At 30.1% G+C, this 17,076-nt stretch overlaps 1 protein-coding gene across 2 annotated transcripts; it reads right to left on the bottom strand.

Annotated features, from left to right (window-relative positions):
- Window positions 1-900: 900 nt before the first annotated feature.
- Window positions 901-16,804, bottom strand: LOC129920575 (protein Gawky). Of its 2 annotated transcripts, XM_056001929.1 has the most exons (12): window positions 16,588-16,804; window positions 11,666-11,917; window positions 9,006-9,495; window positions 7,505-8,925; window positions 7,068-7,430; window positions 6,719-7,009; window positions 6,466-6,650; window positions 6,257-6,404; window positions 5,951-6,156; window positions 5,581-5,872; window positions 4,913-5,477; window positions 901-1,161 (listed from the first exon to the last, which is right to left on the bottom strand). In XM_056001929.1, the coding sequence occupies exons 2-12, from the start codon at window positions 11,705-11,707 to the stop codon at window positions 1,016-1,018; spliced, it is 4,149 nt and encodes a 1,382-aa protein (XP_055857904.1). In that variant the 5' UTR covers window positions 11,708-11,917; window positions 16,588-16,804; the 3' UTR covers window positions 901-1,015. The 2 variants fall into 2 exon arrangements, with proteins under 2 accessions (XP_055857904.1, XP_055857905.1); XM_056001930.1 differs by lacking the exon at window positions 901-1,161 and having other exon boundaries at window positions 4,807-5,477.
- Between the last annotated feature and the right edge of the window lie 272 nt (window positions 16,805-17,076).

The following is a 17,076-nucleotide window of genomic DNA, read 5'->3' as shown; positions in this document are numbered from 1 at the left end:
TTAAACATATCACGAAATTATATATGCTATAGTTTTTTTTTTTCGAGATTCACGATTTTTTTTTTATTTAATTTTTTTTTTACAACTATACAATAAAAACGATTTCTGATCGGGCCGATTAAAAAAAAAAAAAAAAAACAATAAAATGAATTGTAAAGTTTGATTATTTTTAACGAAAAGCTGAATTTTTATCATGATATTCAGAAAAATTATATTTTTCAAAACGATTTCTGATCGGGCCAGTTAAAAAAAAATAACAATAAAATGAATTATAAAGTTTGATTATAACGAAAAACTGAATTTTGATCATAATATTTAACAAAAACCATTTCTGATTGGGCGATTAAAAAAAAAACAATAAAATGAATTATAAAGTTTGATTATAACGAAAATCTGAATTTTTATCATGATATTCAGAAAAATTAATAAATTTTTTAAACAAAAAAAAAAAACAAATCTTATACAATATATATAAAATTTCCATGTTTTTGAATATTAAAAAAAAAATTAAATAAAAAAAAAACAATTAAAATCATCGGAATCACTTATATTAAATATGTTAATACTTTATATTATAACAACAGCAATAATCTATTATCACACACACACAACGGCAAGATAGAGCATTTTCAAAAAAAAAAAAAAAATATTTATCATATAGTAGATTTTTATCATTTTCATCATGATCAAATGATAGTTACTCCTAAAGTATAACAAAAACAATCCCATCACAAAACAAAACAAAAAAATTAAATATGTCGATTGATTTTGTGATAGGGAAGAAAAACTAAAACAATATGTAAGAATTAAATATTTTCTGCTGTCGAAATATTACTGTAAATCAGTTTGAAGAAATAATTCAATATTTAAAAAAAAAAAAAAAAAAAACAACAGAAAAGCGAAGTTTTTAATATCATTCTCCTTCTCCTCCTCATCCTGCTGTTGTTGCCGCTGCATTGTTGTATTTTCTTCGATGTCTTTTATTATTATTATTATTATTATTATTATATTCGGTTCAGTTTAGCTCGAGAAGATTTTCCGGTAGGTATGATTTTAGATTTGACGGTGTGCCACGTTCAGTCGTCCCGTCTAATGATGTCCATAAACTGGCTGTTGTATTAGTAGTCTGCCACACAGATCCAGAGCCCCAAGCGTCGGTCCCTATTTTATTTTTATTATTTTTTTAATTTAATTCCATTATCCAGAATTATTTAGTTATTTTTAGATTTGTTTTAAGTTTTTTTTTTTTTTTTGTTTTTAAATTTATGTATGGTTTTTTTTATATTTATTAGTTGATTTACACGGATATAAACGGATTATTTTTATATATAGATATAAAAATATTTATAATTTACACGTTTGAAGAATTGGAGCAGCATAATCGGAAATATTGCGAAAAGAAAGTATACACCAGATAAGTTTTTTTTTATTTTATCAGTTATTTTGGTTTTTAAGTAAATATATGTATGTGTATTTATACAGAAAAAAGAGAGAAAATAACATGAAATTAAAGGAATTTTCTAAAAGAAAGTTTAAATCAATAAATAGATCTATTTTTTATTTAAATGATATTTTTTTTAATGATTTTTAACAAAAAAAAAAAAAAAAAAGTGTTTTGTTTGCATACGGCTGGTTTTTTTTTCACTTTTCTGTGTCAAGGTGATATAAAAACTTTATTAAGTTTTTTTTTATGTTCAGTTTTTTTCTTCTTCTTCAATTTAGAGGTTTATAAGCTCTAATGCCTTAAGTTCCTATTGATAAAAAAGAAATGCAATTGTTTCAATGTTTTCACTCATTTGCGATCCTAAACACAAAAAGTCGAAAACATTCAGACCAACAGCATACAACAATGTGATGGATGAGAGTTATAGCATAAAATGGTTCATATTTCTAGGAAAACCCTTGTGGGAAGTACATTTTTTGTTTTTAATTTTTGTAAGTTTCTATTTTACATTGTTTTTGAGCAAACCAAAAATAAAAGATACCTACATAATGAAATTACGATTCAAATTTCATTCTATTTATTATGGAAGAAATGTTGGGTTCTATGACAGTCTGCATGCATAATCCATGCAGAAATAAGGCCACAGAAAAGCATCTTCAAAAAGTCTTAGACCTCTGGCGTGATAGTACATCTCGCTCTACAAGAAAGACTACAATTATGAAGGTCCAATGCAAAATATGATTATAGTAAAATTTCAAACCGTTAAGGGACATTGAATTTTTGCCAAAGCCAGTTAATATTTTATTGTTTCTTAACAGAACAAAATTTAAATTAATAAATTAAAAAAAAAAAAAAAAAAGTTTGCGGAAATCATTAACGTCATGCCACTCCCAAAAGACCACAATTGCTCACTCATACATACGCAGTTTTGAATTATTTTCAATTCAAATCAATTTGTACATCGAAGTTGTATATTCTAATACCCTAAAATTACAAATAGCCCAGTTTATTCAATGTTTAAAATAATCGATTTTGAGACGGTTTGATGATGATGAAGATAATCTCAATGCGTTCTTTTATTTCCTTAATAAAATTTGAAAATCTTTACACATGTTGAAAATATAATACAAAATAATCCGATTTTGAAATAATATGAGCAAATAGCATAGTTCACAGTTTCTAGTGACATAGTGGAAGTCAGATAAAAGTTAGTTGTTGAATTTCAGTCAAGTTTCATTAATTTATTTTGTATTTCACAGCCTGAACCGGACATACATTTTCAAATGAAATCAGTTCAATTGACTTTTGTCGTCATATATACAACGAGTTTGATGGGATAATAATACTTCTATGCAAATCTGCTATTTTCTCAACTTTATCAATCTTAAAGGAATAAAATCACAGTATTTTGTGTTAATTAACAAAAAAAAAAAAATCAGAAAAAATTGCAATTAAATAGAAACAAATTACATTTGAAATTTTGTCTTTATTATTATTCCTTCAAAGAACGACATTTATTTTGAAAAAAAACTCAAATAAGTTTTCATTAAATTACACAAAAAATAATATGTTTTTTTTTTTTTTTTAATTTTAATGTAATAACTAGAAGACACAAATTATGAAGCTCTTGAGTCGATAATATACAAGTTTCGATAATCACATATAAGAATATGTTTATATGTATGTAATTTATATGTAATTTGTCAGGGTCATTTTGTTTTTTAAATTTACCTTAATTTCTTCGTCGTAAGGCAAACAAAGGCTTAAGTCATAAAAATTATAGCTTTTAAGATAATGAGATTTAACTTTGTTGTTGTTGTTGTTGTTACTTGTGATAGAATTTATTGAAGGAAACATTAAGAGGAGTAATGTAAAACTGAATGAATCCCACTTTAATTTTTTGACTTAAGCTCTTAATACCTCGGGAAGCGCAGAAGATATTATTAAAGAAGATAGTTGCAAAACACTTTTTTTTCTTAAATCTACTTATATCGACAGTTTTTTTTCCATTGAAAATTGATTTAGTTGAAGTAGTTGTTGTAGTTTGCTTGTGTTTTTTTTTTTCAAGTTTATAGCAATTTTTACACAAAGAATTTATATAACCTATTTTGTTGTTCAAATATTTAAAACAAAAAAAAAAGATCAAAACACGATGTAACAAAAAAAAAAAAAATATAGAGAAAAAATATGATAGTGAAAAGGAATCATACAAAACACAACATTGTACATACAATAATAGATAAATTCACAAATTTTGAACAAAATATATTAAAATACCAATAAAATGTAAAAATTGTACGGGAATTATAACTTGAAAACAACAGCATTTTTTTGTTTGTCTTTGAAAATTGCAATAATTATGAATAAAGTAAGAAAACTACTAAAATATTATAAATATTTTTTTTTTATCCTAAAAAAACGTGTTTTGTAAACTAAAACTAAAAAATTTAACAGAAAAATTAAAACCAATAAAATATGTTATTAAAATGTAAACTTAAATTGAGAAGAAGGAAAAGAAAAAGAAGTGTAAATTTAAGTATATTACACTTCGTTTTTCTATATTCATGGCCATAATATGATTGAAGTGAGTTTTTTCTTTTTTTGTTTATGTTTCATTAAATATTTTAATTTGTCGAATATTAAAAGAAACAACTTTTTTTTTTTGTTTTTGTTCCTACAAATATTATCTTAAAAGAAATTGCTCTTTTTATGCGTAGTATATTTAAAATAATAACAATAAACCTAACATCATTAAGCCTAAAAAAAATAATGCATAATATAAATAATTTATGATACTCGTATAGTAAAAATAATGTTAAGTAATAAAAATAGTGTATGATAACAAAAATAATGTATAGAACTAATGTCTAACGCATTAGCAATTTGGTAAAATATTTTTAACTATTTATTTATATATATGCAATAACACAGGTGGTATATGTGTGTGTAGATGAGGAGTTTGAATACATGCACATTTGTTTTAATTTAAAATTAAAGCTATTTGTGCTACTTGATCATTCTTTTTTTTATTGTTTTTGATTTTTTTTTTACCGCTGGAGTATCGTATGGAGATACATTTAAAAATAGCGCATTATTTTTTTTTTTTATTTTTTTTTTTTTTTTTTTTTTTTTGAGAAGTTTAAAATTCATAGATTAATTCATAGATATTAGTTCATAGATTAATTCACAGTTTAATTCATAGATATGAATGTATATATAAAGATATATATAATGAACTTTTACGCAACATAAAAAAGAGTGAAAAATCAGTTTCCATAATGAATGTATTGTTTTGCTCTTTTGGATATAAACATATATATATACAATTATGTATATATTTATGTTTTTAAAAATTATAACTATTTGTTTTTTTTTTCAATATTGTTTTTTTTTTTTCAAACAAGAAAACTCAGTCTTCAACTATAGAACGTACGTAATTCTTTATGTACTCGAAATCAGTTTCCCTACCTGTCGGTCTAGATTGATTTTGTGGATTTTGTTGTCGCCATGCTGAATTGCCAGCATTTCCACCGCTCGACACTACACCACCACCGCCAGATCCACCTGAATTATTTCCTGAGTTTTGAGGATTATTGGTACCATTACCACCTCCAACCCCAGAATTATTGCCATTATTATTATTTCCAGGGCCATTTGGACCAGAATTGTTCACACCACCAACAACATTAGCTACATTCGATGATACACCATTGCCACCGCCAACAACACCGCCGTTACCACCATTACTGCCACCAACACCGCCACCACTTACAGATACACCACTAACTGGTACATTGGCTTGGCCGACAGATGGTGGTAAATGCTGTAGAATACTCTGCACTTCGGTTTCGTTTGGTGATTCAGCACATATTGTTGTATTACCAAGAACACAATTATTTAACGTCATTTGTGCTTTGTTTGCTTCTTCTCTAGTTGCATATTTACATAAGGCAATTCCTTGATTCAAATACAAATGGAAATTTATAAGTGGACCATGTTGCATGCACAAGGTACGTAGTGTCGAACCATCAATCTAAAAAACAAATAATAAATTTGAAAAAAATAAGTCTCTAATAATACTTAAAGAGTTGGAAAAGGAGTTTGGAAATTTAAATTTATAGAAATCAATCGCTTACTTGAGTTGTTAGATTTTTCAGTAGCAGCCAATTTGAATTCCAACTAGAATTTGTTGTTGTCCAATTAGAATTAGCACTTGGAACACGACCAGCTAAACCACTACCTATCCAGCCATTTGAGTTACCAGATACAGCGGATGGATTAGTTACAGAGGCAACAGATACATTTACACCTCCTCCACTAGTTTTATTTGTACCTAAGCCTGGCGGTGGACCACGGGATGATTTATTTATAGGTGCAGCCCATAATTCTGATGATGTGGTGCATTGCTGTGATACATTATCTGACCAACTTTTATAAAACAATGAGAAAACAAAAATGTAGAAATGAATATTGAAAGCGAATTTTTGTATTGCGTTGTATTTTTACCTTGGAAAATTTTGATTACTTGTTGAAGGATTAAAACTCCATGTTGATGATGATAAACTTAATGGTGGTAAATCAGTCGGAGAATTTTTGCTTGTATTTGCAAAAATATCAGCTTCTTTTGGCGTCGGATTAATAGACAATGGAGATCTAGCTACACTACCAGGAGTTATGCTTGGGTCATCTTCTATACTCTTGATTTGCGAGCCCTTCTCAGAACAGACAAAAAAAAAAGAAATTTTAATGAATTAAGATCCAAATTTAACTCAAGAACTTAGTATAACAAGAGAAACAAAACAAAAAACAAACCTTCCACGGCTTTCCGGGTTCAAACTCTGGAACTAAATCAGTAAAAGCAGTTGCAGCTGAAGGTTGAGCAACTGGCCAGTCTTTATTCTCATTATCATTTGTCGAATCAGGCCATCCATCGCCAATATTTCGTCCCGTTGACCAGGTTCTTTTGAAAAAATACATCAATTTAATAACGAAAAAAATATAATAATAATAAGACTTTTTACCCATCTCCTTGCAATCCAAGGGCTCCCATATTATTAGCAGTTGATGACGAAATACTTGGCTTAGCTGTAGCACCTGGTGCACGTGAAAAATCAGTACTTTCTGATGGGACATCTTTTTCTAATACTGGAAGCTTCCATTGATTTAATCTGGACTGTTGATTAGGAGCACCTTGATATCCTCCAGGCTTGTTTTCAACAAAAAAAAAATAAATATTTAACAAATAAACACAATTTTCAGCAGATTAAAATATACCTTATTTAAATTAATTTCTGAGAAATTTCCTTGAAGTGCACTTATGGCATCATGCTGTCCTCTAAGGTATTCTACATTTGCACCTGTTACATGAGCAGCAGCCGGATGCGGTTGTTGTTGTTGTTGTGATTGTTGTTGCGGCTGTTGTTGCTTAACATAAACTGCTTGCTGTGCATTAATTTGGCTTTGAAGATTTGATATTTGTTGCTTATATTTAGCAACTGTCACATTTATTTGCATATTACTCGCATTATTGCCTCGACCTAAAGATGCTTGAGCTCCTTGGAGATGCTGTAACAAAATACAGTTAGTTATATGTCTATGTCATAATTATTTTTTAAGATAATACCTTAATATTGCTAAGTAATTGATTCAATAACACTAAAGTTGCCGGTGCAAGTGGTTGATTTAAAATTTGACTGGACAAATATCCACTTTGAACAGCAAGTTGTATTTGCTGAACAAGCATACGCAATTGCTGAGCTGTTGGTTGGCCAGAATTATGTGATGCTGCGGCCGCAGCAGCAGCTGCTGCTGCTGCATTTGAACCAAAAGCAGCCACAGCAGCCGCTGATTGTGGTCCAGCGACATTGTGCGGTCCACCTTGGTTTAAGTATTTTTGAACTTGAAGTGGTTGAATGTTATTGAGAGCTGCCAAATTTGGATTACCACCGACGTTGTTTCCTCCCATATTATTAAGTATATTAGTATTCTATTAAAAAAAAAAATAAATAAATAATTATTTAAAAAAACAAAAGAATCTACATAATTGATATCGATTCTTACCCTAACAGGTGGGAATGGCATTGATGGTTGTGCATTAGCTGAAGGAAAACGTCCTGGGAAACCACCCGAGTTCGAATGATCAAAACCTCCAAGTGTTGCCATTGATTCATCATGTCTTCGCCATGATTCTATTGCATTAGCACGGGAGTTTAGAATTTCAGCAGCTTCTTCAACATTTAGATTCGTTGCAATCAATGCACGTTCAACATCCTCCTTTTTAAAGCCAGTTTCAATTAACATGCGGTATTGTTTGCTTGATTTGATCATATCGCTATTTAAACCAACAAGTTTGGATTGGGGTTTTGTGATATTATGAACACCCCATTCATTGGCTATATCGTTGGAATCGCCCCACCCACCTGGACCTACACCACCTCCGGCAACTGAGATTTTGTTTTGATTTTTATTCCAAGCCGCTGCGGCTGTACTATCATTCCATGATCCACCGCCGCCACCGGCACCAGTTAAATTGGACATTCCGGGTGCTTTGTCATCACCCCAATTAGGACCTGAAGGTGTGTTATGATCGTCACCCCAAGCTCCATTATTGCGAGGTGCACTAGCAACTTGTGCTGCCGCTGCGGCTGCTGCTGCGGCTGCTGCCGCCGCTGCCGGATGCACCCACATTGTGTTGTCTGGCTTCAATTGTCCACCTACTGTTGGAACTCCACCAAGTCGACCTGGTGGACCACCACCACTATTCATTGGGGCTGAATTAGTGCTACCAGGATTACCACTTACTGGACCACCAACACCCACAGAATTGCTGACACCCGCATTACCATTACCGCCATTGCCTCCAACTACATTTGGATTGCCGATGGCTCCGCGAATGAGATGATTACGTGACATTGGATCAGACATGTCCTTCCAGTGCGAGCCACCTCCAGGTACACGAGATTGTTGTCCCCACAAAGACGTGCCATCATCATAATTTGGTATATTGCGACGTTGAGGTGGAGGCGATGGCTCTTCCCATCCGGTCGGCTGTTTTCCACCACCTACTTGACCACTCACTATACCTGTATTACCGGCACCCGTTCCCATCACTGCAGTCATATCCTTTGGTCCTACTACTGATTGTGCTGATCCCCATTGGGTGTTTGTGCTGGCTCCAGTTGCAACAGGTTGCACTGTCGCTGAAGCTGTTGCTACCATTTTATTAAGTGGTATTTGTCCATGTGGTGGAATCGGATGATGTTGTCCCCACATTTCTGACGTCCCATTCAGACGACCCGATATACCTCGGGGGTCACCGCGTATCGGATCACGTGGATCAATCATCCCGCGCATATCACGTGGGTCCGTGTTTGGTGTGCGCAATTCTCTTGGATCAACATTACGTATATCAATGGGACAAGGTCTCATATCACGTGGATCACCCCATGCATTTGTAGTTGCAGCTCCAGCATTACTACTGCCTGTAATTAACACAAGAAACAAAACAAAAATAATAATCGTTTAGTTAAAAAAAAAAAAAACAAAACGTAGCCCAACTAACCTCCTGCACCAGGACCTCCACTCGTTTGACCCCATTGTTGTCCGGTTTGATTTGCTGGTGCACCAGTCCAAACATTACTGGTATCCGTACCATCGTCATCTTCACCCCATGTTCCACCCAAATTTGTCGACGGTGTATGACCCCATGGGGTCTTTTGTACTGGTTGTGGTGGTGGCTGACCACCGTTGCGTAGGTTTGATTCCCATAAATCGGTACCATTATTTATATTTGGTTTCCATATCGGCGGTCCAGCCGATGGGTCTTTATTTGTTGGTTCTGGTGAACTGGGTACTTCCCAGTTTGTATCTTGATTAACGTGTTGGCATCCCCAGCCATCCTGAGAAAACAACGCCTCCCGCATTGTGTTTAACTGTTCGAGTTGATTTTTAGCAGCTGCAGCCGATGTTCCACCACCTACAAGTCCACCACCAGCAGCACCACTATTACTTCCATTACCAGTATTACCGTTATTATTATTTTGTCCTGGCTGCTAAAATAAGTAAAAACAAAAAAATAAACAAACAAACGAAACTACACAAAAAAAAATGTTTTTGTTTTTTTTTTTTTTTAATGAAAAAATGAACGAATAAATTTTCAATTTCTGATTTTATGCCCGAAAGAATTTTTTAAATCTTAAGTTAAAAAAAAAATGAAGAAATACTCAACCCTATTCTACTTTTATGTATTTGATGAAATTTTAATACAATTTTTGATTAAATTCGACATTTATAAATCAGGTGTCTTCCTTTCAAAGTTCTTCATAGTAGAATAAGGCTGATTTTGTATAATGTATGCCCCTTCTTTCTTTCACTATAGTTAATCACAGGGTGATTTAGATGATATAGCAAAAAGCCATGGCGTTTTTAAAGGTTTAGTTATATTTATATAAATTAATAAACTTATATTTATTTTGTGATAGCTTTTTGGTGATTTCTAACAAAATAAAAAAAAAAACATTATCTCATTGATCTTGAAAGAAAAATCAGGTTTCACCGAGTAATTTTGAATTGAAAATAAGAGATCATAATACATAATAAAATATTTGTATGATAAATTCAGCTGTGTAGAATAACTTATCCTATCACAAAATAAAGTTTTCTTAAATCTGTGAAACAAGAAATATAAATGATTGGTGTAATGATGAATGCAGTCACGACTTTTTATGGCTACGAAATATATCCTAGCTATAGTAAGTAATCATTTTTTTTTTAAATGTCACTAAAAACCTACATCCTCTAAGCGCTTAAAATGTCTCTTCTTCAATCTAAAGGCAAAGTTTGTTAGCCAAGGTTATAAAACACTTTCGAAATATCGATTTTCGGACTTTTTCAGAAAGCTGTTTTTAATTTTCGTTTGAATAAGTAATTTATTTTTTTTTTTTAATGGTGGTTATCATAAAATTTGATGAAATGTTCATTTTTTTTTAATACCGTTCTTAAGTTTTTGCTTAGAAAACTTAGCACTTTGCAACGCACAATGTGTGTATTAGTTTTTCGGTAATGGATGAAATTTTTCGGTTTTGTCTTTTAAGCCAGTACAACATTTTTGAAAATTAGTTCAGAAAAAAAAAGAAACTACTCACTGTCACAGGATTTCGGTCCGTTTAGTTTTTCTAAAAATTTAACGAGATTTGAGGAATTCTAGAAACAAATGTGCAGTTAATTATGCACATGTATGATTGAGCATTTACTAAAGTAAGATGTGCAAATTGGAGTTATCGAAGAATTCGAAATCAAAGTAGGTATAAACCAGAGAAACGTCTTGAGTCCTCTGTTCTTATTTGCTGCTTGAAGGCAAACTGACGAACCCAAAAGTTGTTCCTTGCTGACTATGGAGCTATCATAAGTGAAGATCCGATATCCCTGAAACGAACATTTGACGTATTGGTCGATGTTCTAGATGGAAGTGGATACTGCATAAGTGCGAAAAAGACAGAATACATATGGTAGCCATTTTTTGATCCACAAAGGCTTATTCCTGTAATTTAATTGAATGGAGTAGTACTTCCCAAGTGTAAAAACTTTAAATATCTGGGTTCTATGATAAATAGCAAAGCTTCTTGTGATGAAGATATCAATCATGGCATGAGGGTAGGGTGGATAAAGTGCCGGGAAAATAACTGGCTATCGATAAAAAGAAGATACAAAAATGGCCCCTAAGCTGTAAGGTAGGCGCTACACTTCTGTTGTGCACCCAGCACCGACAAACGGTTCACAATAATGAACAATTTACAAAAAGTTTGGGAGTAAGTTAACAGCAGCTTAAATGAAGATGCTCCGTATGACAGCAGGAGTTAAAAAACTTGAACTTGAATTAGAAGTACGAAGATCCGAGCAAGATCTCTAAAAAAAAATAAGACTTTTTGTTTTCTTTTAAAGTTGACGGACACTAAAACGTTTTACAAGGATATTCCCTAGAGTGGTAACTGCATTCATTATCACAACATTCAAGTTATTTCTTGTTTTGCATTGAAAAAAAAAATTGACTAAAAATAGATTTTGTGATTGTTTTCTGTTTACTATTTGAATAATAAAAAAAAAAAATTATAAAAAAAAACTTGTAAGTATTTTCCCCTCCTCTTAAAAAATTAACAAAAAAAAAAAAAAAAAGAAAGAAAATATGAAGCTTGTGTTTGATTGTTTTCTCAATTATTGTCTTACCATTCCAGCATATTGGCATACTGGTAAATTAGCAGCTAACATTGTGCAAATTTCGGCCAAGTCCGTACGGAATCAATTAAAATCCATGGAAAATTAGTTGATATACTTGTTTCTTCGGATATTATTTTTTGTAAACAATTTTCAAAAGTTTTTTTGTTTTGGATAACTCTACAAGTTTTTTCCCTTTTTTGTGTGTTTTTTTTTTTTTTTGTTGCAGTTTTTGAAACAGCAATTAGTTTTTAAATGCTAATACTGTAAGTCAGAGAAAAAAACAAGAGTCGAGAGAGCACCAACAAAAACAAAAAAAAAAAAGTATGAATTAGTAAGATAATCGCTATAAAATACGACAAATGTTATAAAAAAATATTTATTTAATTATTTTTATTATATGTATGTAGGAAAAAAAACGTTGTTATTTTTTTTTTTTTCCTTATTTATTGTAGGTATCATTAAATTTTGAACTATACAAATGTAATATGTATAAAAATACAGTTAATTGAAAAATATTTATGTTTATATGTATAAAAATATTAATGCTGGACAATCATATATTTTTGTGGAATATGAGAATAACATTTAAAGCGAAAAAGCGTTTTATTATTTTTTATCTTTGTTAAAAGTCATATCAAGTGACAAATAATTTATAGCAACAACCTTGCTAAATAGAAAAAAAAAAAAAGAAAACTAACTCAAAACAAATACAAAAAATATATTTTTTCGATATTTATACAGTGGGGTAGCTTACAAAATGCATAATGGTTCTAAATAATTTTTTCTCTTTGACCAATTACCGATGGTTTTTTTTTTTTTTTTTAATTTTATTATTCATTCATCACATTTATTATATGTATATTTAAAACAATGCTCTCAATAGGTACTCTTTAATTTGTTTATAAGTATATCTAAATGTATGAGAAAGAATTCTTCATAGCTGAATTGATTTGGGCTATCGACACTCAAGGGTTATTATGATCAACCTAAAATGATTCAACAAAGTGCGAGCGTTTATGAAAATTGGACAGGAGTTAAGAGGATTATATTGATGAATTTTCTGAATATCGGAATCAGAAGGACAAATAGAACCTTTAAGAAGGGAAGAATGCAATTGGCTGTTTGGCTGGATCTGAAACCTTTCTTCGGCATTCAAGAGAAACAAATCTCTCATAATTTGTAATGCTCCATATTTTTAACTATATTCAGAAGACATAATTTAGTTATAGGCAATCCTGGCAAGATAATTGTATAAATATTAGACTTCAATCAATCGAATATGAATTGTATCGAACAACGGTCCTAAACGTAGTGCCTCTATTCAACGAAACGACAAAATTGATATTTACATTAAGGGATTTTTCTGAGTTCTTTTTTCGCTACGTTTCTTCCATTTGCATGGAGAGGACTTTAGGCTTACTAAAGTGCGATTTTCATAAAACACAACGCAATATAATCGCATCAATATTATATACCAAATCATGCTTAGATTTGCGCAAACAAATTATGAAACAGAAGGATAGGCAAGATATTTCACTTCAATTTGATAAAAGCGTTGGTTCGAATTCCAAATTCGATTGCTCTTGCCATTGGCATCTTTAGGGGAGACACACTTAACACTCCAGCTTCCATTATTGTTTTGAATTAGACAAAAAAATTAACTTGCAGCAAAAACTACAATGCCTAAAAAGTGCATGCATTTTAGAGAATGAGATTTCGTTTCCTCATAAAAACTTCTGTCAAATACAACTGAATAATTTTAGTTCTTAACTTAGGCAACAATCATCGAATTCAAGCAGCTTGTATTTCCTTTTATCATCAACAAAGCACAAGACCAAATGTATTGACTAAATCCTAAATACCTAAATCCTTTTTTCCCTTTTTGTAAAATGATAAAAGACTATTCTTTTTCGTTAAATATATGTATTTTTTTTTTATGAATCAAAATTCTTAAAAAAGTTTCTACTAAATGCTAGTAAGATCCAAAAAGATTTTCTATGTCTTAGAATCGAATGAAAGTATGACAAAACAAAAACAAAACAAAGTCAAATAAGGAGCACCCTAACATACATTTTGATCAGTCGGATGTCATCATAAGAAAGTGATTTTTATCAATAAAACAACAAAAAAAAAATCGATTTTAGTTTTGTTGCATACTCAAATACAAAATCATATCAGAAAATTCCCAGAAAGCGCCTCATAATTGTAAACATTCAATACCTTTTCCTTTTCAATTTCAATGCAAAATACAAAATGCGTATAACTGATATCAAGTGCTTAAATTGTGGCGTCTTATTTTTTTTTTTTTAATTTTACAATTAAATAATTTATTTTATTTAAAAAAAAAAAAAAAATAATTTCAAAATACAAACAAAAAACTCGTTCACAAAATCAGAAAATAATGTCAGTGTTTCCAATAGAGTTTAATCAGTCTTTTATTAAATTTTCCTCAGTTATGATTTAAAAAAATAAATAATAATTTTGATCAAACCAAATAAAAAAACGCCATAGATTTCTTTTTAACCGTATTAAATCCGTATCATCATCCTGTGTATATTATTTTATAAAATAAATGAAATCTGTTTCTAACCTATTAGTTTAATTATGCAGAAAGCGGATTTAAAGAAATATATGTATATATTTTTAAAAAAAAATTAAATACATAATTTATATAAGAAAAATTATAGAATACCTAAAGAGGATAATTTTTTTTTTTTATATATTAAAATTTGTATTATGTTTGGTTTCATACGCGACGTCCACTGTATACTTTTGTGAAATGGATTTATTATTTACTAACATTCTCCGGTTTATACATTAATTTTACTTATAATACATATAAACTGTTGCAGTCACATTATTCAATAGATACCAAATACTCATATTAAAATAATAATTCATTATAAATAAAGAATTAAATTTAAAATCTAGCTATTTTGATAATCTCGCGATGATTTAAGCGAATTTTACTATAATTAAGGGAATCGAACATAAAATCTAGCGAATTTCTAATTTTATATTCAGAATGCCATTCACTAAAATTAATTTCGCTTCAATTTGAATACCAAATTGAACTTTAAATCTAGCCAATCAAAATCATTAGATTCATATTCATTAAATGTCATTGAAAACTGTCTCCATTGTCCCCAAAGGTAAAAAACGAGGCAGCACGAGGAGGAAGCGTTCGAGGAAATAGAAAAATGATATAGCAGAAATGAGGTTTAAAAGTTTTACCAAAAGGTCAAAAGAAAATCTCAAGGTTAGAAACCTTTTATTGAAGATTGCAAAGACGAACAAGGAAACATCGTATTAGTCATAGCATAAGCGATGCTGAGAATTTCAGGAAATCACTTCTGCAATCTTTACTCCGACCAAATGCTCTCATGAAAATGAAAGCAGCAAGCTAAAAATAAAGCTGGCTGGAAAAACTTGTCAATTGATTTGTTGCTGCTTTACGGTGCTGGGCATCCTAAGTAAATAATACATTGCCAAATCAGTTCAGACTTGGCTGCGAGAAAAATTAATTCAAATTTAAAGTTGCCCTCCAATCCTATTGAGAAGCTGTGGATCGCTATTGACATGGCCATGAAAAAAATCAAAAATTATAATGTATCCGAAAATTTACTGCCAAAATCTTATGGCTAGTTTTCCAAGAAGACATAAGCCAGTTTTGGAAAATAAAGGGTACCCTAATAAAACTAAATTCAAAAGCAGATAAGTTAGTTTTCCTTAAATTGTTTCCTCATATATTTATTACTTATGATTTTGTTTTGTAAGGAATTCTTGATAAGTTGATCTCATGTGGGAAGATATAAGGAATATTTCTTAGAAAAGTTATTGGTCTTTTTAAAACACTGTAGCATTGCGCTTAAAAACGTGATGCAGAAATTATCTTTTATCTATTAATGTCATTGATTTAATGCTTAATTACTGTCACTGGATAGTATTACTTTTTTGTTTTTTTTTTTAATAATATACAACCCGGAGAATGTAGATTCCATTCATGTTAACACACAGATATACTTAAAACAAAACAAAAACAAAGACAAATCAAATCAAACCAAAGATGAAAAAAAAAAACGAAATAAAATATATTTAAAAAAGAACATGCAGCAGTAATATATAAATGAATTGAAAATATCGATAATACCTTCCGGGAAGGATGTGCTAAGCGAGGCACACATATTTGTAACTTTATAAAATTTGTTTTAAATTTTTTTTTACATTTCATTTATGTTCTCTCATTTTAAATGCCTCTTACAATTTTTTTTTTTTAAATTTGCAACGCCATAATATAATAATACCACAATAATTAATAGAAAAGCTTTGAATGAGCCCGCCGAGCACATTTTTCCAGACAAATATAGACATTAGGGTGTTTCATTTTGATAAAAAATAAATAAACATATACAGAAAATATTAATTGGAAAATATTCATAGGTTGCCAATGTTGAGAAATCTAGATTTCTTAATTAATCAAAGGGACCTCAATCAACTTGACGTGCTAAACTCGAAACAGATAGAACTGACTTGTTGGTTGAGTTTCAAATCCACAATGGATTGCAGTCGCCTTAAGGCACTGGTCACCCTAAGCATTAAAGTAAGTATTAATTACAGAACAGGGTTATTATAAGGGACTATGAGCTATGTGATTTCTTGTTTTACCAATAAACTTAATTAACATATACAAAAAATTATATATTTGTTTTTATTTTAATCATCAAAATGTGCACCCTTCAAATACTTTCCATGGATATGGATATAATAATAAATCTGAAGCTTTTTTTTGAAACTTACAACTCACAGCATGAGCATATGAAATAAACATTTTTGAGAAAATGAAACACCCCAATAGACATAGAAAAAAAAAAAAATAATAAAAGACAAGAAAAAAAATTGATTTTCATTAATTTCTCAAATAAACAACTTACATTGTTTCCTTTAGGATCCAATACGACAGACAGTAGAAGTTAATAAAAGATGATGTTGCTGTTGTTGACCTGTAATGTAGTTTTATTCGTATTGAGATTGCTTTTTTTTTTATATGCTTTTTGTTTCTATCTGTATTAAATGATCAACACTAACCATGCCGATTTAACGATATCAACTTTATGTTTTTTTTTTGTTTAATTCGAGTTCGCACTTTTGATCTGCTATCAATTTAATTATTATTTTCCTAGTTTTGTATTGTTGTTGTTGTTGTTGTTGTTTTTTTTTTTTTTTATATACAATTTAATTTGTTTGTATATAAATTTGATGTTAATATTATTTTTATTTTCCAATGATGTTGGTATTTTATAAATTACCAAATGATTTTTCAAATTTGTTAAACTCCTATTATATTATATATTTTTTTCTTAAATATATATATAATTTTTTGTATAGAATTTTCTGTGTGTTTCAATGATGCTGATTTTATT

The sequence above is a fragment of the Episyrphus balteatus genome, chromosome X, assembly GCF_945859705.1.
Source record: "Episyrphus balteatus chromosome X, idEpiBalt1.1, whole genome shotgun sequence".
Lineage (NCBI taxonomy): Eukaryota > Metazoa > Arthropoda > Insecta > Diptera > Syrphidae > Episyrphus > Episyrphus balteatus.
This window is presented reverse-complemented; position numbering and strand designations above follow the sequence as displayed.

Coding starts and splice junctions, on each gene's coding strand:
- LOC129920575 (XM_056001929.1), bottom strand. CDS start 11,707: ATGTTAGCTGCTAATTTACCAGTATGCCAATATGCTGGAATG. Junction 7,010..7,067: donor AATTACTTAGCAATATTAAG/GTATTATCTTAA, acceptor ATTTTGTTACAG/CATCTCCAAGGAGCTCAAGC. Junction 6,651..6,718: donor CAGAAATTAATTTAAATAAG/GTATATTTTAAT, acceptor GTTGAAAACAAG/CCTGGAGGATATCAAGGTGC.